Below are 21,234 nucleotides of genomic sequence, written 5' to 3'. Positions count from 1 at the left end.
TGGCAATCTCCCTCTCATTGGACCCCAAACCAAACATGCTTGTGTATTTTAATTATGTGAGTATGTATGTATGTGTGAGCACACATACATATATGTATGTGTATGCACACACGGAAGTCTTCAGCAAGCAAATGGCAATCTCTCATTTGGACCCCAAACCAAACACACGTGTGTGTTTATTGTGTATGCATGTACATATGTATGTTCACACATGTTTAGATATATATTTGTGAGTTGTCCTTTGTCATCTAAGATGATCAAAATCATATCACTATGTCAGGGTCAATGTACAGTGTGTCCAACTGTAGCTGATCAGACCAATTCCATCACACATCAGACACAAATAATCCATATCAATATTTGTAATACAGATGACTCTAAATGTGCACATCTCACATTTGTTTCGGTGTGTGTGGTACACACGCACATATACACATATACATATACATTTATTTAAACACATCTATCTATAAATATAGCTATCTGGAAGAGATAAAAATAATGGGGGAAGTTAAGTGACATGCCTAGGGTCACACAGGTAATAATCATCAAAAACAGAATTTGAATCCTGATCTTTTGATTCCAAAGCCAATACTCTATATCATATAAAGAACTCAAACTTCTTGTTGCTCACAAGGCTGTGCTTTCTCCTCCTCCATTTCTAAAAACAGGTCTACAGGGTTGTCTGTGGCTCTGTTTTCCTTCTGTTTATTTGTGTCAAACACTGGAATAATACTAAAGAGAGAGATAATAGTAAACCATGAAATTTCTGTGAAAGCTTGCGTGGCCCAACCTTTTGGCAGGTAAAGGGAGAAACAGAGAGCAAAGATGTTTTCCAAAGTACCAAATGCAGCCAATAGTGGCCATTACTGTGAGATGCACTGCTACCCTCTAGCATAAAAATATCATCATGCCTTCATCTCTAAAGGAGATTAGCTACTGGTTCCTATGCTGCAGTAACTTTCAGGTTAACTCAGAATGACTCTGAAATCCATTAAGCTTACTGCCAAGGTTCTGTGTCCATTTTCACGTGGGAAAATGTGCCACTGTGAATCAAAGGAGGCAGCAGCAAGAAGTCAGTCATTAGTATGTGGGACAGGGCAGTCATGGCAGTATGTCAACAGAAAAGAAATGGAGCAGAAACTAAGCAGGCAAATGGCAACGGGTCCCAGGGACAGAAGTAGCAGCCCTGGCCTGAAAGAGGGGATGCCAATGGATTACAAAATGGAGGGCTGGTGGGAAAACAAAACAAAACAAAAAAGCATGGGATGTTTCTTCCTGGCAATTGTTCCTAATGGAACCCCTAGGGCAGAGCTCAGAGAATTGGCAATAAGGAAATTTTCATGTTGGCAAAATCAATTTCTCCCCCAATAATAAGAAAATTCCATTTCAATTATTTTTTGCATGCTTCTTCTCTTCCTTCCCCCTCCCCCAAAATCCCCCTTTCTCAAGGAACAAAAGAAAATAGATATCACCTAAATGTAGAGAACCTGGACTTGACTCCTAACTGTGTGACCTTCAGCAAATCATATACCTCTCTGGAACCCAGTTTATCCATGTGTAAAATGAGGGAGTTGATTCAAATTAACTCTGCTGTCTAAGTCGTGTGTCTAAGTCATAACTTCTAGGTCTAGGTCATATGATTCTAACACCAAGAAATATAGAATTCCCCTCAATCTGGTCCCAACTGATTTACTTCATAGACCACCTTAAAATAATTATGGACAAAGGAAACATTTCCCTCAGGTGAAAGAAAATCATCTGGCAGCAAGGTGGCATTGGCTCCATATTTGCAAATGCCAAAGCATCAAAATGTCAGCATCAACACGAGGGGGCGGGGATGATCCCCTCAATGTTTGGACTTGATAAGCCAACTATCTGGAAACATTTGGATGTTTCACATCATGGAGATGCAGCCATTTCCTAGGAGTAGTCTTTGAAGTCTTACTGTCTGAAACTATCCCCATGTCTACAATGGGCAATGAGCTAGGGGTAAAGAGGGTGGGGCTTTGTAACATGCAATAAGGATCACCCACATCATAAGTATGTTTCCAATGTCAAAGAGTGAGTTTGTGGTAAAGAGTGATATTTCTTTGCTTTTTCATGAGTCTAGCAAACCATTCCAATAACATATTTATTATTCCTTTGTTAGAATTGTTCCAAACTCTGATTACTGGGAGGGGGGTAGCACCATATTTAGGATAGTTTATTTTGTGGTTAACCATGATTAGCCTGAAATATAAGATTTCCAGATATCCTTCCTAAATGGAATTATCCCATATTCTAGGGCCTTGTCCTTGGGATCATTCTACAGTAACTGGTGGCAGAGAATAAACTTCTTCAAAAACATGAAGGGTACTTGCCAAGCTAAACATCTGGCAATTCTGCCCAACAGTAAAGGAAGCCCAAATGTGGTTTCCCATTTTTTGAGGGTTAAAATGTAGGTGAACTCAAAGGCCCCTTCCAACTCTATGTCAGCATTGTTATCATCCTATAACTCAGTTGTATTTTCATCAGCAATTAATGTTATTAGTGTAGAGGAAGAATTTGGGTCTGAAAAGAATTTCACAGTCTGGAATGATGGGGCAAATCTAGAATGAAAAATCTAATGGATATAAATGTAAAGTCCTACATTAAGGTTCAAAAAATGGACTACTGCCCAAGTCCAGGATGTGGGGAAAAATCTTGCTTAATAAAGCAATTAACTTTGTCTTTAGGATATTTTGACAGATACACAATGTCCATAAAGTAATTTGTTTCGATCAATACTATTTTTAGTTTGGAACATCATATTTTAGGGTGGATATTGGCAAATAGGATGAAGAGTAGAATGGTTAGGAAACTCAGAACCACAGCTTATGAAAATAGTTGGAGTAACTGGGAATTCCTCATTGAGAGAAGATTTAAACAAGTCCTGAGAGCCATTTTTAAAATTTTGAAGGACTGTCATGAAGAAAGTAAGGATCAGATGTATTCTACTTGGCATCAGAAGGCAGAAAAATTATTAGGGAGGCATACTTCAGATAAAGAGAAAGAATTTTCTAACAAATACAGCTATCAAAGAAAGTGCTGCTTTAAAAGATTGTAAGTGGCCTCTCATTAGAAGTATTCAAGTGTAACTGGGGAAGTACCCCCTAGACTTATTGAAATGACTATTCCAGAAGCAGAATTGAACCTAGATGACTATTAAGGTCCCTTTCACCTCTGAGCCTCTAAGGTCCCAAATAGTATCAGACTTCCCTGTTACCAAGTTCTTGCACTATTCTGTCTTGAGTCCAAAATTCTGAAGATTCGGTAAAACCCCATGATTATGTTCACATTCTGAAAACCATGGGTAACTGTTACTGAAACTGAGGTTTTATTACCCATGTTTTTACATATTGTGTTTTTATGAGTAACATGCCTAATATTTTATGAGAAATTGCCTCGGTGTGGTGTGGAAATGATCCTGCGTTTTCAAATGCTTTACCAGCAAGAGTACAAGCTCTGGCAGGTCCTACTGAAGAAAAAAAAAGAAAGAAAGAAAGCCCTATGGTAGACCCTGTGCTAGTCAGTCTGAGGGCCCATCCAACTACATTTTAAGAAGGCTTTCTAAAAGGGGTTGGCATCAAGAAGTGATGATTTTTTTTTCATTCATGGCAGCTCATGAAATAGTCTACAAAGGTGTGGGAGGAGTCGTGATTAGCATAGATGGAAGGTGTATCCACATGGATGAAATCATGACTCTCAGAAGTAATAAACCCTGCCTTGTAAGGATGCTCCTTGGAAGCCTATGGGTGTGTGTTGGCTGAATATTAAATTAAAGTTTCTTTTGACTGTGGTAGGGACACTAGAAAGGAGGAGCAAATATTGTGACCACAAGACAAGTTCATTCTGGTCCATGGTCATTGGAGGACAGGAAATCCAGGGTACCAAACATAGTCTCTGTACAGTGAAAAGGACTTACGGAAAAGGACCACCAATTTCACTGTGCTAATATCATTTAAGCATCTTAATCTAATGGAATTACAGTGATATTAGTTATGTTACTAGCACTATAAGCCAAAAACATCTTGAATTTTTGTATTACAGTTATGGGATATGCTAGCTACCCCACCCAGCTTTCTCAATAAACCATGAACAATCAATCAACATTTCTTAAGTACCTACTATGTGCCAAGCACTGTGTTACATGCTAGGGATATAAAAAGAGGCAAAAGACAGTCCCTGCCCTCAGGGAGTTTACAATCTGATCATTTGCATAGAACTTTTATGTTGAGTTAGAGGAGCTAATATTCCATTAGAAGAAACATCATAGACACATTTAAGTATATACAATATAAATACAATATAATGGGGGGAGGAGAAAGAATTGGCAGCAAGGGTGATAAGAATAGGTCTCACGTAAGAGGCCACTTGAGCTGAATATTGAAAGAAGCTACAATTTCAGAGGCAGAGATGAAGATCGTGTTCATTCCAGGTATAGGAGATAACATAGACAAAGCACCACAAAGAAAGGAGGTGGTGTGTCATATGTGATAAACAGAAGGACCAAACTGGTTTTATCATAGCAGGTTGGAAGAGGACTAGGGGGTCTTCAGCCTGTCAAAGTAGGCTGGAAATAAGTTGTGAAGACCTTTAAATGCAAAATAATGAAGCCTGTATTTGATCCTAGAGGCAATATGGGGCCACTGGAGCAGACTGGATTGAGATGATCGATGAGGTTGATCATTGAGTGAGATGGAGGAGATGATCTGTAAAGTGCCCTCTAGTTCTCAATCCTATGATGTTATGGTTTGGATACAGGACTCAAGGTATCCCATGACTTCACAATTACTGATGGAAAATGGCTAAAACCACTTTAAGCAAAACCCCTATGTGCACCTTACTGCCAGCTGCTTTTTCTTGGTATCTCGAACAGAGATCCCCTCAACCCAACTGGGTTCTTCTCCAGTGACACCAGTGACAAACTGCATCTATGTGCTAATTATCACTAAAATGAAAAAAGAAAATTACAGAATGCCTAAGATACTAGGGGCCTGATTCATATTTTGTGTATTTCTCCATAAGAAAGGGGCACTACCTTTTTTCCATTATGAATAAATTTAATGAGCATCCATTCATTTCAGTGGTGTAAAATACTATTTCTGCATCACCCAGCAGGATCCTGGTGAAAGGTGCGACAATGGGTAATTATTATTTTCTGGTGGGATGTCACCTTGCATTCATTTGACATTAACTTGACAGTGTTAAATTCAAGGTAAGCTGTAGCCAATTTCTAATGCAGATGCAGGATTCCTATATGAGGAAAAGAAGTCTTTGTCATCTTTAACCAATCATGGGTTATCTTTGGTGGGGGAAGGAGGGAAAGGGGAGGAAGTGAGGGAAAGAGAACAAGTTCCTTGATTTGAGCAATGAGAATGAGAAAATGAATACAGGTGCTTTGTAAAATACAAAGTGAACTATGCCAAGCAATAAAGAAAATGCTAATAATTTCATAGTTCTCCCAGATCAGAGGTTAGGAAGCACATGTGCTGATGTATTTCTAACATCTGATGGCTGGGTGACCCAGCTTCACATTTGAAGGCCTCAAATTCCTCATTTCCTATGAAATAAGGATAGTGGCATCTCCCTGGGAAGGGTATTGGGTATTAGGCCGATCAAATGAGATAGCCTTGTACTATACACAGGGGTTTAAAGAACTTTAAGCTATTACTAATACTATCACTTGCTTACTTCTATCAAGGCAGCTAGATGGTCCAGTGGCTAGAGCTCAGGGCCAGGAGTGAGGAAGACTTGAGTTCAAATCTGGTTTCAGACACTTACTAGCTGTGTGACCCTAGGTCAGTTGCTTAACTCTGTTAGCCTCAGTTTCCTCATCTGTAAAATGAGCTGGAGAAGGTAATGACAAACCACTCCAGTATCTTTGCCAAGAAAACCCAAAATGGGGTCACAAAGAGTCAGATATTATTGAAATGACCAAACAACAAAGTACTGTTATCATTTTTGGCTTCCTCCCTATAGGACAAGTAAATGTCATAACCACATAAGCCCTACATGGATGGTAATATGGCCACTGAACAAAGATGCTTTACTATCAGGAAATTTAGATAGATTTTGTTATAAAAAACATCTAAAATTAATTTTTTGACACTGATCCATCTGTGAACCAGATCTGGAATGTCTGATAAATAGAACAGAACCTCTTGCTCAAAATAACTCCCCTTGTCCTCTAACCAGGTGGGATTCAACTAGGTCTTCCTGGGAGCAAAGCTAGAATTCTACACGTGGCATAAAATAGCAACATCTCAATAAAACAGCCATGGTAACGACAACCAGAGATGGGTTTTCTAAAAGGCCAAACATTCGTGTAGGCACAGAGTTCAATATATCATGCAGTACCAAAGATTCTCCCCTTCTGAGCTCTGGAATCAAGATTGAAGTGCAACCTTGTCAATCTGCAGAGGCCCAGGTACAGTAACAAGAGAGAGAGGGAGGAAGAGAAAGAGAGAGAGAGAGAGAGAGAGAGAGAGAGACAGAGAGACAGAGAGACAGAGAGAGACAGACACAGAGAGACAGAGACAGAGAGACAGAGAGACAGACACAGAGAGACAGACAGAGAGAGAGAGACAGAGAGAGAATTTAGAACTCATCTTGTTGGTGAGTAGGAATGTATAAATAAAATCCAAGTACTTCCACAAACAACTGATTTTCATTATTGCCAGATGTATCACCACCACTTCACTAGTATGTGTGGGAAGGCCTGGTAAAAAACATTTTTATAGAGTGGATTTTTTAAAAAAAGTTTGTAAACTGATGAGATAAAATTAAATCTATTCCAGGCTGCAATAAAAGGAATGTGACAAGTAGCAAAACATCCTGGATGGGATTCATGTGATGAGTGGCTTTCAGGGCTAGTAGACATCTTCAATGCTGAATGGATTTTTAATCATCATGCTAAAATTCAATGCCTGAGCCATAATATCAAAGCTGGTTGTAGACAGAAACAGCCCTCCTGCATAGATATGTAATTCTTAAAGAGAAAAGCATTGTTAAGCCCCTCAGTCACCCTGCCCAAATGCCAAGTCAATTGGTACAAGGTACATATCTTCTAAAGAAGTATCTTGGCCTGCTTCTCCCATTTCACAGGGCTTCATTAATCATGTACAATGGTCAATAATACTTCAGAGTCTTAGCTGTAAAACCCTTCAGATAAGCCTATGTTGTTAATCTCTCTCCAGCTGAAGAAAGGCAGGTTAAAACACAGAGTAAACACTTGGGATGTATAAGTTTTGACTATGAAATAAAGCCCTTGCTTTCCCCCCTGACAGTTGTATATGTTGCTGCTACTAATTGCTTTCCTCCAGTCCCTGTTTCTGTGGGTGAGTTTACATAAGGACTGCTGTTCTGGGAAGACCCCTTTTCTGCAAATGCATGGCCATTCCTAGACCTTTATCACTAAAGTTTCTGTGGTCTCTCAATGGTTCTGACCAAAGCTCAGCAGCCCATTATGAAAAATCAGTGCATCGCTCATTTGTTAGCCTCTTTTTGTAAAGTGCTATTTTCTTGAAGACCCAATTTGTTATAGAAATTTTACTATTTCTTTGTTATTCTTATATCTCTTCTATCCTAAAGACCTTTCTAAGAATGTTTTATCTTTTCTTTTCTAAATTAATTTCTTTATACTGAGAATACTAGTTTATTCATATATAGTTGGAATCATTTATACAATCAATTTATACAATACATTTATGCAATTTATACAACACAATCATCCAAGTCATTAGAGGGAAGCTTGTATATTGATACATATTTTTAAAAAAGCAAACATTTAAAATAGTTGTTCATACTTGTTTTTTTTTTAAATACACTTGAATATTGGTTTATCATTATAACAGCCAGCATCCATTTAACATTTTCAGGCAGTTTACCTAGCTCATTGGAGCTTTGCAACTACGCTAAGAAGCAGGTCCTACAGGTATTAATATTCCCATTTCATATATAGGGAAACTGAGATTCAAAGAAGTAAAATCACTTGTCCATAGCCACAGCAAATGTCAGAGGAAAGAGTTGAACCCAGGCTTGTCCTTACAGCAAGCAAGTACTTTTCTTACTAGTACTTTGAGTCTGAAGGAAGGAGAAATCATTACTGGACTGAAAAATCAGAGAAAGTTTCATAGTGATGGGAGGAACTTGAAGGAAAGGTAAAATTATCAAACTTTAAAGCTGGAAGGGGCCACAGGAGTTAGCTAGTCTAGTTCCTTCATTTTACAAAGGAGGAAAATGAGGCCCATAATAGTCAAATGACTTACCCAAAGTGACCCGGCTGTTAAGTAGCAAATCTGGGATTTCAACCCAGGTCTTCTGATGAGAATTCCAGCAATCCTTCTACAATACTAGAAGATTTCAAAAGACTTAAGGTGACCCCAAAAGCCAGATCACAAGGGACTGGGATATGAGTAGAAAGAAAGGAAATGGAGGCAATTAATGTAGCAACATGACTTTTCCTAAGACTTTGACTATGAAAAGAAAGAGAAATGTAGTACGATGATCTGAACGGATTGTAGTGTCATGGAAGGTTTTGGTTTTGTTCATATTGTTTTCTTTTTTCTATAAGGATGAGGGAATATTGGAAATGTTGGAGGAAATCAAAAAAGAAGCTCATAGATGGGAATAAATTAAATATTACAGGGGGTTGGGTGTGAATGAAGAGACTTCTGGAGAAAGGAAGGAGAGGATAAGAGGTGGCAGTGAGCATCATAAGGAGATGAGACTGTAGATGCTCAAAACAATGAGGTTTGATAATTGAACAAATACGAGAAATGGCAAAGAAGATTCTAAGTTTATGCATGTAGATGATTGGGGAAACTGTGGTGCTACCCCTGTGTGAAGCCAGGAAGAGAATAAGATTTCAAAGGAAAGATGTAAAATTCATCTGAGGATGTGTAGAGCTAGAGATGTCAGTGGGGTATCTAGACGGAGATATCTGGTAGGCAGCTAGAAATGTCAATTTGGAGATTGAGAGAGATAAAGGGCTAAAGATACAGATTTGTGAATCATGAGGCTGGGTGTCACAGCTCAGACAGTGAGAGTAGATGAGATCATCAAGGCAGGAGGTGTAGACAAAATAGAGAATACAAGGTAAAGCCCTAGAGGACAATCATATGGAGGAGGAAGTGGAATAGCCAGTTAAAAAGCTGTCAGATAAATATGGGGGCCAGCAGAATCTGATATGGGAGCCAAGGGAAGAGAATGGACAGGTTTAAGATCAGTGGACTGTCTGTCTCGTGAAAAAAGATGTTGAGAGTGAGGATTGAGAAAAGCACATTGGATATGGTTATTTGCTTGTCATTTGGGGACTATGAAGAGAGCAATTTCAGGAGAGTGAGAATGTAAGACAGATTGAAAGGGATATTGAAGAGTAAGCAGATGAAAAGATCAAGGAGACAGTGAGTCTAGAGTACTCTGTGAAGAATCATTAAGTTAAAAGGAGAAGAAAGAGTGAAGGCAAGTAGTAAGTTCCAAGAAAGATGGATGGTTTTTGTTTTGTTTTGGTTTGGTTCTATTGTTTTGGGGGTTTTTTTTGGTTTGTTTGTTTTTTAGGATAGGGAGACGTGAGCATTTATTAGTAGGCAAACAAGCCAACAATAATTCAATTAAGTCACACGAAAAGAATGAAATCATAGCACTTAGCCCCAACTGGACCCTGCTGTTCCTCATCCCATCCCTCTGTTCAACTACTCCAAGCTTTCTATCATTTACTCCATGCTGAATACATGTGACATTATTCCTCAGACCAGAGCCAGACTTCAGCCTCTGTATACAGCTCATGATTTCTAGGAAGGAAATCTAGCAAGTGTTTTTCTTTCAAAGGCTTTTTCTAATCTTGGAAGTCATGATCAAATGAGATAATATTTTTTAGAAGATCTTAGTTCAGTGCGTGGCACCAAGTAGGCACTATAGACATGCTTACTCTGTTCTCACCTTTACCCTATGTGAGAAAAGAGAAGATAGTATTGCTTCCTCCTTTCATTTCCATCTCAAGTTTCCATCCTTCACCATTGCTACTAGGTCCCAAGTGAAGCAATAGAGAAAAGTCAACAGGAGCTGAAAGCAAAGATGATGGTCAGCTTTTCCCCTGAGGATGATTCACAGGGAGGTGACTATGAAACTTTCAGGAACAGTGATGCAGAATCCAAAATATCATTGAGATAGGAAAGTGGTAACAATTTCAGTTGAAATTTAATTCTTCAGAGTTATAGAATTAAACCGACATTTGTCTTTTCCATGTTTGCCCCAAACCATGGCAGTACTTTTCACGCTTTCCTGTGAACCACCTCTGTGAGGACAAAGGCTCCCATGCGCACCCAGTGCAAAAGAAAACAATAATAACTGACGCATAGAGCTATTGAAGTTTTCAGTGAATTTTACAAACATCATCTCTTTTGACCTTCATGGCAATTCTGTAATGAAAGAAGGAACTTCAGGCATCATTATGCCCATTATACAGAGGAGAAAACCACAGCTCAGAGAGGTTATTTGATTTGCCAAAGGTCATACAGGGAACATTTGAAAGCAGGCTTTCTTGACTGCAAATCCAGCACACTATCCACTCCTTATTCCAGGAGAACTCCTCTGATAATTCACTTTGGAATTGAGATTGGCATTAGTTTTTCATGAGACATCAATGATTTTTTAAATTAAGTAGTAAATTGTTCATGGTAGAAACAATTTAACATCTCATAATCACTAAAAATGACAAGTAATCAGGCCAGTGGCCACACTTTGGGAACTACGGGGCTATTCTGTCAATCTCCTGTTATCCCGGGTTGTTAACAAGTGCAGCATGAATTTCACTTGTGCCACGGTCACTCTCTGCTGGTAAGTGGCCAATTGGAAGGAAGGCACTGGAGAGAAAAGGAGTGGAAATGGATAGGATTAATCTGATAACTGGACAGTCAACCCATTCATGATTGAAATCTAGTGAAAGAAACTTTGTAAAAATGCAATCACATTTGAGCATCCATCAGTATTACATGCATGGGAGAACTGGGGGTCATTTTTTATTATTTTAGCATTTGATGGGATTTGCAACATGATTAGTCCAAATAGGCCATTTGCCCAAAATGACTTAACCATGGAACAGTCTGTTCAGATGTCCATTTAAACAGAAATTATGACTTAGCATTAGTGGTTACTTCTGACTATGAAGGAAAATCTCTCACAATGGCATAGTTCTTAGTTGACTTTATGCTCAGCTACAACTTTTTGTTTTTTTCAGAGGATGTCTCACAAAGAATCATTCCACTATTTATTGATGATAATTAAGGTAATTAGAATTTTTAAAAATGGAAGAAGTGCATGCTGTAGAATAATAGAAAGAGCCTTGGACTTCATCCATAAGGCAATGGGTTCAACTCTAAGCTCTGCCATGCATGAACTCTGTGACCATGGACAAATCGCTGAGCCTCTCTTAAGTCTCAGGTTTCTCATCTGTAAAATGGGTATGATAATACTCATATCATCTAGCTCATGGAATCATTGTAAGAGAGGTGTTTTATAAGCTATGAGTATTAGTTCATATGGATGTGTGCTGTTGTTTGAAAAGAAAAACAGGAAGCATGGTGACATGGAAATAATATTATTATGTTGGGAATCCAAGGATGTGGATTTGATTCTTGGCTCTGCCCTTTACTATTGGTAGGATTTTGAGCAAATTCTATGTGCCTTTGTTTCCTTATCTATAGAGGGATGGGTTTGGACTAGATCAGTGGTGTCAAACTCAAACAGAAATGGGGGGCGGGGCACTAATCTGCGCATGAGGATCCTACAGGCTGCACACGGACAGTTTTTAAATGAAATGTTGTCTATGCTGCATTTTTACAAATGTCATTAGATATTTCTCAATTATATTTTAATTTGGTTCAGGCCACACTCAGGAGTGTTGCTGGGTACATATGGCCTGGGCCATGTGTTTGACACCTCTGGACTAAATGACCCTTCAGTGCCCCATTCCCCTCTAAAGCTATGCATTGATTTGGCCAAACAGCACAATGTACAGAGACTTGGGTTTGGAATTAAAAACCTAGATTTAGATAGTGGATTTGCTGCTCTGGATTCAAATCTGACCTCATTTGACTCCTCTGAGATTTAGTTTCTTCGGTTGTAAATATGAAGGGGTTAGACTAAATGGTTGCTAAGGTCCCTTCCAATTCTCTATTCATTCTCCTGGCTTATTGAAAGCTAAGTACTACCTTCTATTTGATAACTTGAATACCAAAGCCTCTTTACACATGCCTCTCCAAAACCAAGACTATTCCAAGAAAAATACTCTGCGGGGGGCGGGTTATTTAAATTATTATAGCAGATACACAGTTAAGGGCTGGTTTAAAAAGTAGATGCAAGTCAACTAAGATTAAAGCATTTTAAAAATTCCATTAAAAAAAAACTTCACTCTGACCTTGGAAACAAGTAAGGACGATGTTATTTTAATTTGCATTCAAATTTTAACAACACAGTCACACAGCACCAGTGGAATCCACATTGGGTTTCCACTGAAGATTGCTCATCATTTCATTATGGTTCATTATGTTGATAACTGTCAGAAAGCATTAGAAGCAAGGGCTTTGAGTAATAGGACTGAAATGGTAATTTAAAAACAATATACTTTCTGGAGGAAATACAGCAGTGCACTAAATTCAATTAGAAAAGGCGAATGTAAAGACAAACTAAGTGACATTTGTTGTCTGAAGTAGGGCCATTTCTATTTCTTGCTAACCTAAAACTGCAGAGACCTTTTTCCAAATTGGGCCCTTTCGTCATACACTGTGGTAAATTTGCCCTCGTTAGCCCCAAGCTCTTCCAGTACAAACTATCTTAAAAGCTGCAATTTTAGGAATATTTCGGGCTGTGTCTAAATATCAATCAATCACTCTTTGTTTGTTTGGCACAGCTGACTTGATTATTCAAGGCCATTGACTTGGAGACAGATTCATGAAGGCCCTTCAACTTGGCAATCTAAAATAATGATCTCTCATTTATAAAGTACCCCCAAGCACAATGCACTAATAAGTTCTAGCACAAGTTAAATAAAGAGCATCAAAGAATTGGAGAGGAAATTTCAAATGAAAAAAGTTTTTTAAATATCATTTTATAACTGAACGCCTCAGAAATAATCCTCAGGGAGGTCACCCAGCACAAGAGAAGGATAAGAGATGGACAACCCAATTATTTCGCTACTACACAAAATATAAAACAAAAACAAAAACCTAAAAGTTTCCAATACATTGGGTTGATCCTCAGTGTAAGATTTATAGAAAGACAGTGACAGGATTTACACAGTATGAGGAAGTGTGGGTGGGTTCCAATCTGTACTGGTGGAGGGAGCCCCCACAGAGAGGGATCACTGATCCATTAAAGTAAGAGTAACAAAGCTCAGAAGTAAGGTTAGCAAAATGATATAAAAAATGCCTATTTCCCAGTCACATAAAGAACTCCCTTTAAAGACTCACCTTTTGCCAATCCATCTTTAGAGCAAAAATTGAAATATAATGAGAGGTTGAACATTACATTGATATGACACTGTCTCTGCTTCCAGAGTTGGATAGAGGATGGGAGGAAGAAATTATTCTCTCACAGTCTGTGCTCAAGTAGATGTGTAATAAGTCAATCCTGTGGTTTCATGCACAAGCATGTAGGTGACATTTTCACCGCATGATAAGATTTCTAGTCTGCATTCCTGACTTAGATGAACAAGGTAAATATAAGGTGAAAAAAAAAAAGAGAAAGAGACCAAGAGTTGCAAGGACATCCATTTCATTGACATTCTCAAATATTTCTATGAAATGATTTATGAAACCAAGATTCCTGTACAGTCTTAGACTGTGCCCTGCTCCCCACATGGTGGTAGCTACCATGCTTATAAGGAAAATTCTCCCAAAATTCTTTTTCTGTGCCTTGACTGATCCTTGTGTTCAGACATGGGCATTTTACTCATTATTCATTGGATGAAGGGATCCAATTTGTTATTGTTGCTGTCATAGTTATTTTCCCAGACTATAGTGAATATTCTTCAATTCCACAGAAGGGAAACATACATTCTTTCCAGTATGGAGGAGTGAGAAGGGAATTTGAAAAGTCCTTCTAACATCACCAAAGAAATGCCATGTAAGCTATGTACATTAACTTCTTCCAGGCCAAGAGGCAGGAAAAATTACAATCATCGCATTACAGAAACTAGAAACAAATTCATTTCTTCCACTGCCATTCAATCAGAACAGCAGCTAAACTCTCCCAGAAAAAAATAATAATCTTTCATTTTCTTTAGAATATCCAGAAGGTCCTCTCATGAGAACACATTAAAGCATCTCCAAAACAGCCATAGATCAGTGTCATTAAGTCAATACAGCATTAATCGAATCAATAATCAAAAAAGCTGGAGCTTTTCACCCACAGTCCCGAGAAGATAACATTCCCTCATAATCCCCTAAAGAAAAGGGTGGAAGGAGTGAACTTTAGCCCATCCCAGGTGTTTCTTTCTAAATTAGCCAATGCTACTTTTATTCACCTGGTCTAATAGTTCTGCTAGTGAACAAAAACCTGATTTTACAAGCCAGTGGAGCAGAGTCTATCTTTCCCTAGAAGAATGGGCCTCTGCTAGTGTGTTTTATTTCTTCATTAGTGTGCCGTCACAATGAGTGCTCACTAAATGCAGGGCTGAATAAGAATGCCGGGGTTAAAGAGAGCATAATGAACAAAGAAGGGGCCTGATTACCATGGCTGTCAGCACAAGGGAATTGGGTTTGTCACCTGGCTTAACCAACTGGGAAGAACTGATTAGAGGCTGAAATCAGTTTGAAAAGATCCCTCCCTACATGTTGAAGTTTCCCTTCATCTCCATAGCCTGTCAAGAGAGACTGACAAAAGAGGCAGAATAGGGCAGTGGAAAGGACATTGGCCTAGGAGACAACCAACTTGGCTTCTGTCACTAACTAGCTGAATGGTCTTCGCTGGGCAAATTAGGCCATTTCTCTGGGCCTCAGTTTCCTTAGCTGTGAAAGATGGAGATTAATCGAAATTACCTAAAAAGTTCTAAAATTTATGTGTGTGTGTGTGTGTGTGTGTGTGTGTGTGTGTGTGTGTGTATGTGTGATTTCACTGACGTCAGAAATTCTCAGCAAGGGGATTCCTTCTACCAAAACAGATGAATCAGCAACTGCTTTGCATCCTATAGACTTAAAGAGATGTCCGGGACAAAAAGGTTTAGTTAAATTAATTAATTAATTTAATATTTAAATTTATTAATTTAAACTTAATGCTATAATTTCAATAATAATGAGTAGGAAACTTCATTCAGGAAGAATACTGGTGTAGGAGAGAGGTAGAGTGCATAGTGGATAGAGAACCAGCCTCAGAAGTAGAAAGACCTGGGTTAAAGGCTTGCCTTTGACATATACTAGCTGCATGACTCTGGACAAGTCACTTAACTATTAGTGTCCCAGGATACTCTCTAAGATTATAACTTATAGACATGTTTGCATGGATGAAAGGAGTTTTCACACTGGCAACTTCTCAGAGTTTGTTAAATTGCAGGCCTAGACAATAAGAACAAAAAAAAATGAAAAGGGGATACTTTGATAAACATCATATCCTTTGAAATGACTATTAAGTTTAAAATAAAGGCAGAGGCATAGTGGTGATTGCCTGTAATCCCTAGGGTTGGTGGATCACTTGTGTGCACTTGGGAGTTCTGAACTGTAGTGGGCTGAAGCCGATGGAGTGTTCTCATCAAGTCTGATGCCAATATGGTGAGCCCCTGGGAGATGGGAACAAGAAAAGGAATCAGGCTGCCTAAGGAAGAGCAAACTGGTCCAGATCAGAAACAGAACAAGTCAAAGTTCCTTTACCAATCAGTACTGAGATTAGGCCAGTGAGTGGCCCCTGCACTGTACTATCTGCCAAGGGGGAGATGGGAAGACCCAATCTTAAAGAGATGATACATTGAGATAGAGATTGAAATAGAGATCGATGATAGACTAAGAGATAGACAGATGATGGAGGGAGATAGATGGAGATTGATCATAGAGTGAAATTAGGTAGATAGATAGATAGATAGATACATACATACATACATAGATGGATAGATAAAGAGATAGAGACAGAGAGAAAAAAGTGAAATGAAGTGAAGTAAGGTCAGGTAAGATAGGGTTAAAATAAAGATGGTGCCTTAGAAGGAAAATCCAAAGCCTAAAGGTAAAGGATGGGGCTCTACATTCTATCACTGACTCTGCCATTAACTTGCAAGCTCGCTACTGATGAAATCAAGTACCTTCCCTATTACAGGAATTTCCTCATTTGTAAAATGAATCCAGATGATTCCACCCTCACAGGAGATTTTAAAAGCCTTATAGTCAATGTTTGCCAAGTGCTTAAAGACCCTTAGATGAAAAGGCCTATAAAATCAACCATAAAGAGGAAGTGAATGGGATTCCAAAGAAATAAGTGACATGGACGCTTCTGTAGGGAGTCAGACGGGACAGGTTTCTTGTATCTGCTCCAGTCTGTGACCAAAGACCTTAGCTTAACAACTGCAGCAGGCACATGCTTCACAGTCAGTAGATTCTGAGGCATCAATGGACGGACATATGAACTGTTTCAACTTCACTAAGTTTAGCATCAAGACCATTTCCCATGAAGAGGGACCAACAAGAAAAAGGAGTGAAACCTAGCTCATTTATCAATATGGCTCTTGCATGAATGAGGAAAGAAGCAAGCTCAGTCCTCTGCATAGTGAAACCCACTTTTTATTCTATTCAGTAGCCAGTCGTGCTTTTACTTTGATTTTTTTGGGGGCGGAGGGTCAAGCCATTTGCCAAATCTCAGAATGAACTTTGAAATCACAAAAATGATGATTATTTTTCTTTTCTTACTTGCGTCCACTTAGCAAATTGGATGATAATTTCTCCAAAAATAGTGTTGACATGCCTTGCTATCAACTCTTCAGTAAACATGGTCAGTGCCTTATATATCATATATAGAAGCCAGATGTATATCACTTGAAGTGATGTTTCCAATATTCTTATGACTTGACCAACTGACTGCTGAAGGGGCTCATCATTTCACAGACAATGAATCTAAGTTGCCATGATTAAATGACTTGAATAGGATCATTCTCTACATTGGTCAGTAGATCCTGGAATCACAGGGAGGAAGTGTGGACAAGGGAACTACAGTCCCATTCTCTCATCAAACAATAAATTCTATGGAGTTAATGGTGCGGTGGAGCTCAAGACAGGAGAGGAATTATGTTTGCGGGATTTAGAGGAAGGAGAGTTTTCTATATGATGAGAACTCTGAAAATCCTGCTTTTTAAATTTGTATTCCCATTTTTATTCCCATTTCTATTCCCATTCCCACTATTTTTATTCCCATTATTATATTATGGTCCTAAGTTATTTTGAATTGTAAATATCTGCTAGAAACATATCACAAAGGTAAGGGAGTGGTCTGGAAGGGAGAAAAGGAGAATTAGTTCATCCAAGCCAGGTACTTGTAAGAGCCTGGGGAAGGAGACACTGAAAAAGGAAAATTTTGATAGGGACTGAGCATGGGAAGAGATGTGGAGCCCTAGTCAATGAGGTAAGGCCAAGGTTGTATGACTAAGTGGGGATGGTATGAGAATCTGGGACAAGTGATAGTGGGGAAGGGGCACCCAGAAGTGGGGGAAGGAGGAACAACAACAGCCAAAAAGAGAAATGGGAGTGTCTGGAAGAAAACCAGCTATTTCTTAATTCTAAGCCTGGCACTGATTAGGTATTTGTCACCTCAGGTTGCTCTAGACCAAAGAGGGCCCCCAGGATTCTCCCTAGTCCATAGCAATTACAAGGAGTCTAATTTATTTCTAGCCAGGAAGAACTTCATGAAGTAAGGAAAATTTCAGAGCCAAGTTGAGCAATCAGAACTATCCCATTTGTGTCCTGAATGGCTGGCCTTTGAGGTTCCTGTATTCTGCTCCCCCATTCTCTGAGTGGGTACCTGATTAATCAAGAGAATGTCCTAAATGTTATAGCAGCTACCTGGGGGGACCCAGAAAAGACTTCCAATTACAAAAATGTCATCTGCATGGGTATAGTTTCCTCTGGTAGGGCAGGGTTGGGCAAGGTAACGGTATAGAGTAGCTGCAAAGCAGAACCTCCACATCACAGTGGTAATAAACTATTAAACTATACAGCTATAATAAACTATAGAGCTATATTCTATAATGTGCTCTGCCCAATCCTGGGCTGTATTCCCCTCTGAGTCTATGTAGGACATAGTATGCATAGATAGAGGAACTCTGCCCCTACCCACAGTAGAGATTTCTTCTCTTTTCCGTCACAATTGGCACAGCATAAATGTATAAACAAAGAGATAGGCTATACTTTAATAATGATGGTTCCAATAATACTTGCATTTATATTGTTCCTTTCCTCCAAAGGGCTAATAGGACTTTTATATATACAATCCCATTCACATAACTTTGCCTTATACGTGTTTCTCCCTCAGCTGTCAAGATTATTGAGCATCCTGGATGGAATGGCAAAGCAGTTAATAAATTCAGATCTTCAGCCCTAATTACACTATCAGATGCCCACAAAAAGCTCAACCGGAACTCCCTCCACAGAGTATTCTGCTGGCAGGATACCTGCATTTGAAATGAAACCAGAACAGAGAACCAGATCCTTTCATTTCCATGGGCCATCATCCTGCTATTATTGGAGGGAGGAGGGGACACAATGGGAGAGATCTCTCTGATCTAATTTGCCCACTGCAGGGTGGCCATGCTGAGAGAAGACCTGGTATTGCCCCGTGCTGCCCCTCAGCGTAACCAACCAGGGCAAGAAGATGAACACAAGCTACTGGCTCTGTTTGTCTAGCTTCTCAGAGGGAGTTTTTGTTGTCGCTTTTTCCCCTCCGGGCATGATTGAAAAAGGGCAGGAAAGGAGATGCAATGTTAGTTCAACTTACGAGTGCAGGGCATGGAAGCTGCATCATCCTCTGCTCGAAAATAGCCTCGATCACAGGTGCAAGAGGTGGCTCCTTCCCAGACGGAGTAGCTGTGGGGCGGGCATTTGGCACAGGCAGTATCGGTGGAAAGGGCCTTGTAGTATCCAATCTTGCAGGCTGTAGGGGTAGAGGGGGAGGAAAAACAGCAGACATTTAGATCATGATTAGAGCAGGGAGTAGTGACACATTACCCGGGTCATCTTCCTGATTGGGAAGAGAGCCTAGAGTTTGGCCCCAGCTATGAAATGAGCCAACTTAGAAAGGCTGATCACTATCACCATCTTTGGACTGCCAACATAGGATAACCACCTCAAAATGGGCAGTGGCAGCCCTAAGCAGATTCTTCAGTCAGAAAATCTCCTGCCCCTACACAAGGCCATTTCCATTCACTCTGTCTCTGTCTCTCTCTCTCTCCTCTATGTTTCTCTCTGCTCCACTCCCACCCTCCCTCTCCCCTTCTCTTCTTCCCTCTCCATGTCTAAGACCAAACTTGATATTTCAGACTGAAGCCATAGTTTTAGTAGTGGAAATGGACTTGAAGCAACCACCCACATCAACAATTTCTGAAACATGATATGCCACATTCTACCTCTTTGAAACAAAGAAAGAAAGGAAGGAAGGAAGGAAGGAAGGAAGGAAGGAAGGAAGAAAGAAAGAAAGAAAGAAAGAAAGAAAGAAAGAAAGAAAGAAAGAAAGAAAGAAGGGAGGTAGGAAGGTAGTGGGGAGAGGAGGGGAGGAGGGGAGGGGAGAAAGGGAAGAGGAGAGGAGAGGAGGAAAGAAAAAGAAAAAAGAAGGAAGGAAGGAAAAAGGAAAAGAAAAAGTTCTGTCCCCTCCTTGCCCCACCCAGTTCACTGCCCTTCTTGGCCATAAACAGAGCCAAAGTATATATACCATAGACCTCTTTGTACTATTGGCAAGCTTTCCATGACATCAGCTTTATAAACACCACGCTGATGCCAGTGGCTGCTTTTACAGTATGTGTGTGTGTGGGGGGGAACTCACTATTAATATTGAAATAATAATTTTTAAAATTAATATGGTTAATACAAGGCCCTGCCCTTTTCCTGCTCTCTGGCCCCTTTCCCTCTCCATTTGAATTGTGTCAGACTTAATTATCTCCCTAACCTGAAATAAAAACTTTTAGAGGGAAGGAAGGAAGAAGAAGGGGAAAGGGAAAGGGAAAGGAATCAGAAGAAAGAAGGGAGGAAGGAAGGAAGGAAGGAAGGAAGGAAGGAAGGAAGGAAAAGGAAGGAAAAGGAGAGGCAGACATAAGCAGTCATAACACAACAGACTCCCAAGAGCATCACTGATTTCTGAGATAAAATACAGGCCAATATGATCAACTATGATCTGACAATCCTATTAGCATCATTAGCTTCCAAAGATCCAAAGAAAAGGCAAAAATAAATGGATTTCCAAAAGCCCAGTTATTCCATGAGATCAGAGAACAAGAAGAATGGCAATCATACTTAAAATTTTCTGTATAATTCATTTTTATTTTTTTTCCCTTTTAAAGACTGTCTCTTAAGCTGTATCCCTATAACCAAAAATACCAACTGGAAAAAAGTGTCAACCAGCTGCTTTCCATCATCTTGGCAACAACTAAACCAGACCCAGCCACTGCTGTTGCTACCCATGCACCAGATTGCACTGAAGCCACCTGATAAAGAAATCCTGAACAAAAACGATTTGATTCAGTGGTTCCACATAGACCTAGCCACAGTCATCCCAACATTACTCATGCACCAGGCAGGCATCAGTGTGGGTTTCAATTCAAAACCCGTTCCTCTCTCATGCACATCCTGTTGGTATTTCGTTAATCATGCACTGGTCATGGTGAGCGGAAAGAGAATTTAGCAAAAGTGCAAGGAAGATATTGTAACTTCACTCTTATTAACCAAAGTTGTTTATGGAATTTCCTCTAAGGAGTTCAGACTTTATGATGTGTGCAGCCGTGACAATAGAAGTGCTAAGAGATCAATCTCTCTCTCATTTACTTTGTCTTCCACTGGACCAGAGAATCTTGGAAAACATGTTGCTCCAGTGACTAAGATTTATGCTTCTAGAGTTTATGCACATCACATAATTAGATAAGGTTCAACTTGCAAGGTGCCTTTTGGCTGGGCTTAAACTGGCCCGAGGGTTTCGATTTAAATAGGAAACCACAGCTCTGGCAGGAAGAAGCAGAGAGGGTCAAGCCTAGCCTTCCCA

General features: G+C 39.6%; 1 protein-coding gene across 1 annotated transcript in view; it reads right to left on the bottom strand.

The window, feature by feature from the left end:
* EPHA4 (EPH receptor A4) overlaps positions 1-21,234 on the bottom strand; it is a 169,212-nt gene that overhangs the window by 80,261 nt on the left and 67,717 nt on the right. Inside the window, exon 4 of the mRNA XM_036754831.1 lies at positions 18,985-19,140. Within this exon, the coding sequence (XP_036610726.1) occupies positions 18,985-19,140 (156 nt within the window). The remainder of the gene's footprint in view (positions 1-18,984; positions 19,141-21,234) is intronic.

The sequence above is a fragment of the Trichosurus vulpecula genome, chromosome 4 (assembly GCF_011100635.1).
Source record: "Trichosurus vulpecula isolate mTriVul1 chromosome 4, mTriVul1.pri, whole genome shotgun sequence".
In the NCBI taxonomy this organism is placed as follows: Eukaryota; Metazoa; Chordata; class Mammalia; order Diprotodontia; family Phalangeridae; genus Trichosurus; species Trichosurus vulpecula.
This window is presented reverse-complemented; position numbering and strand designations above follow the sequence as displayed.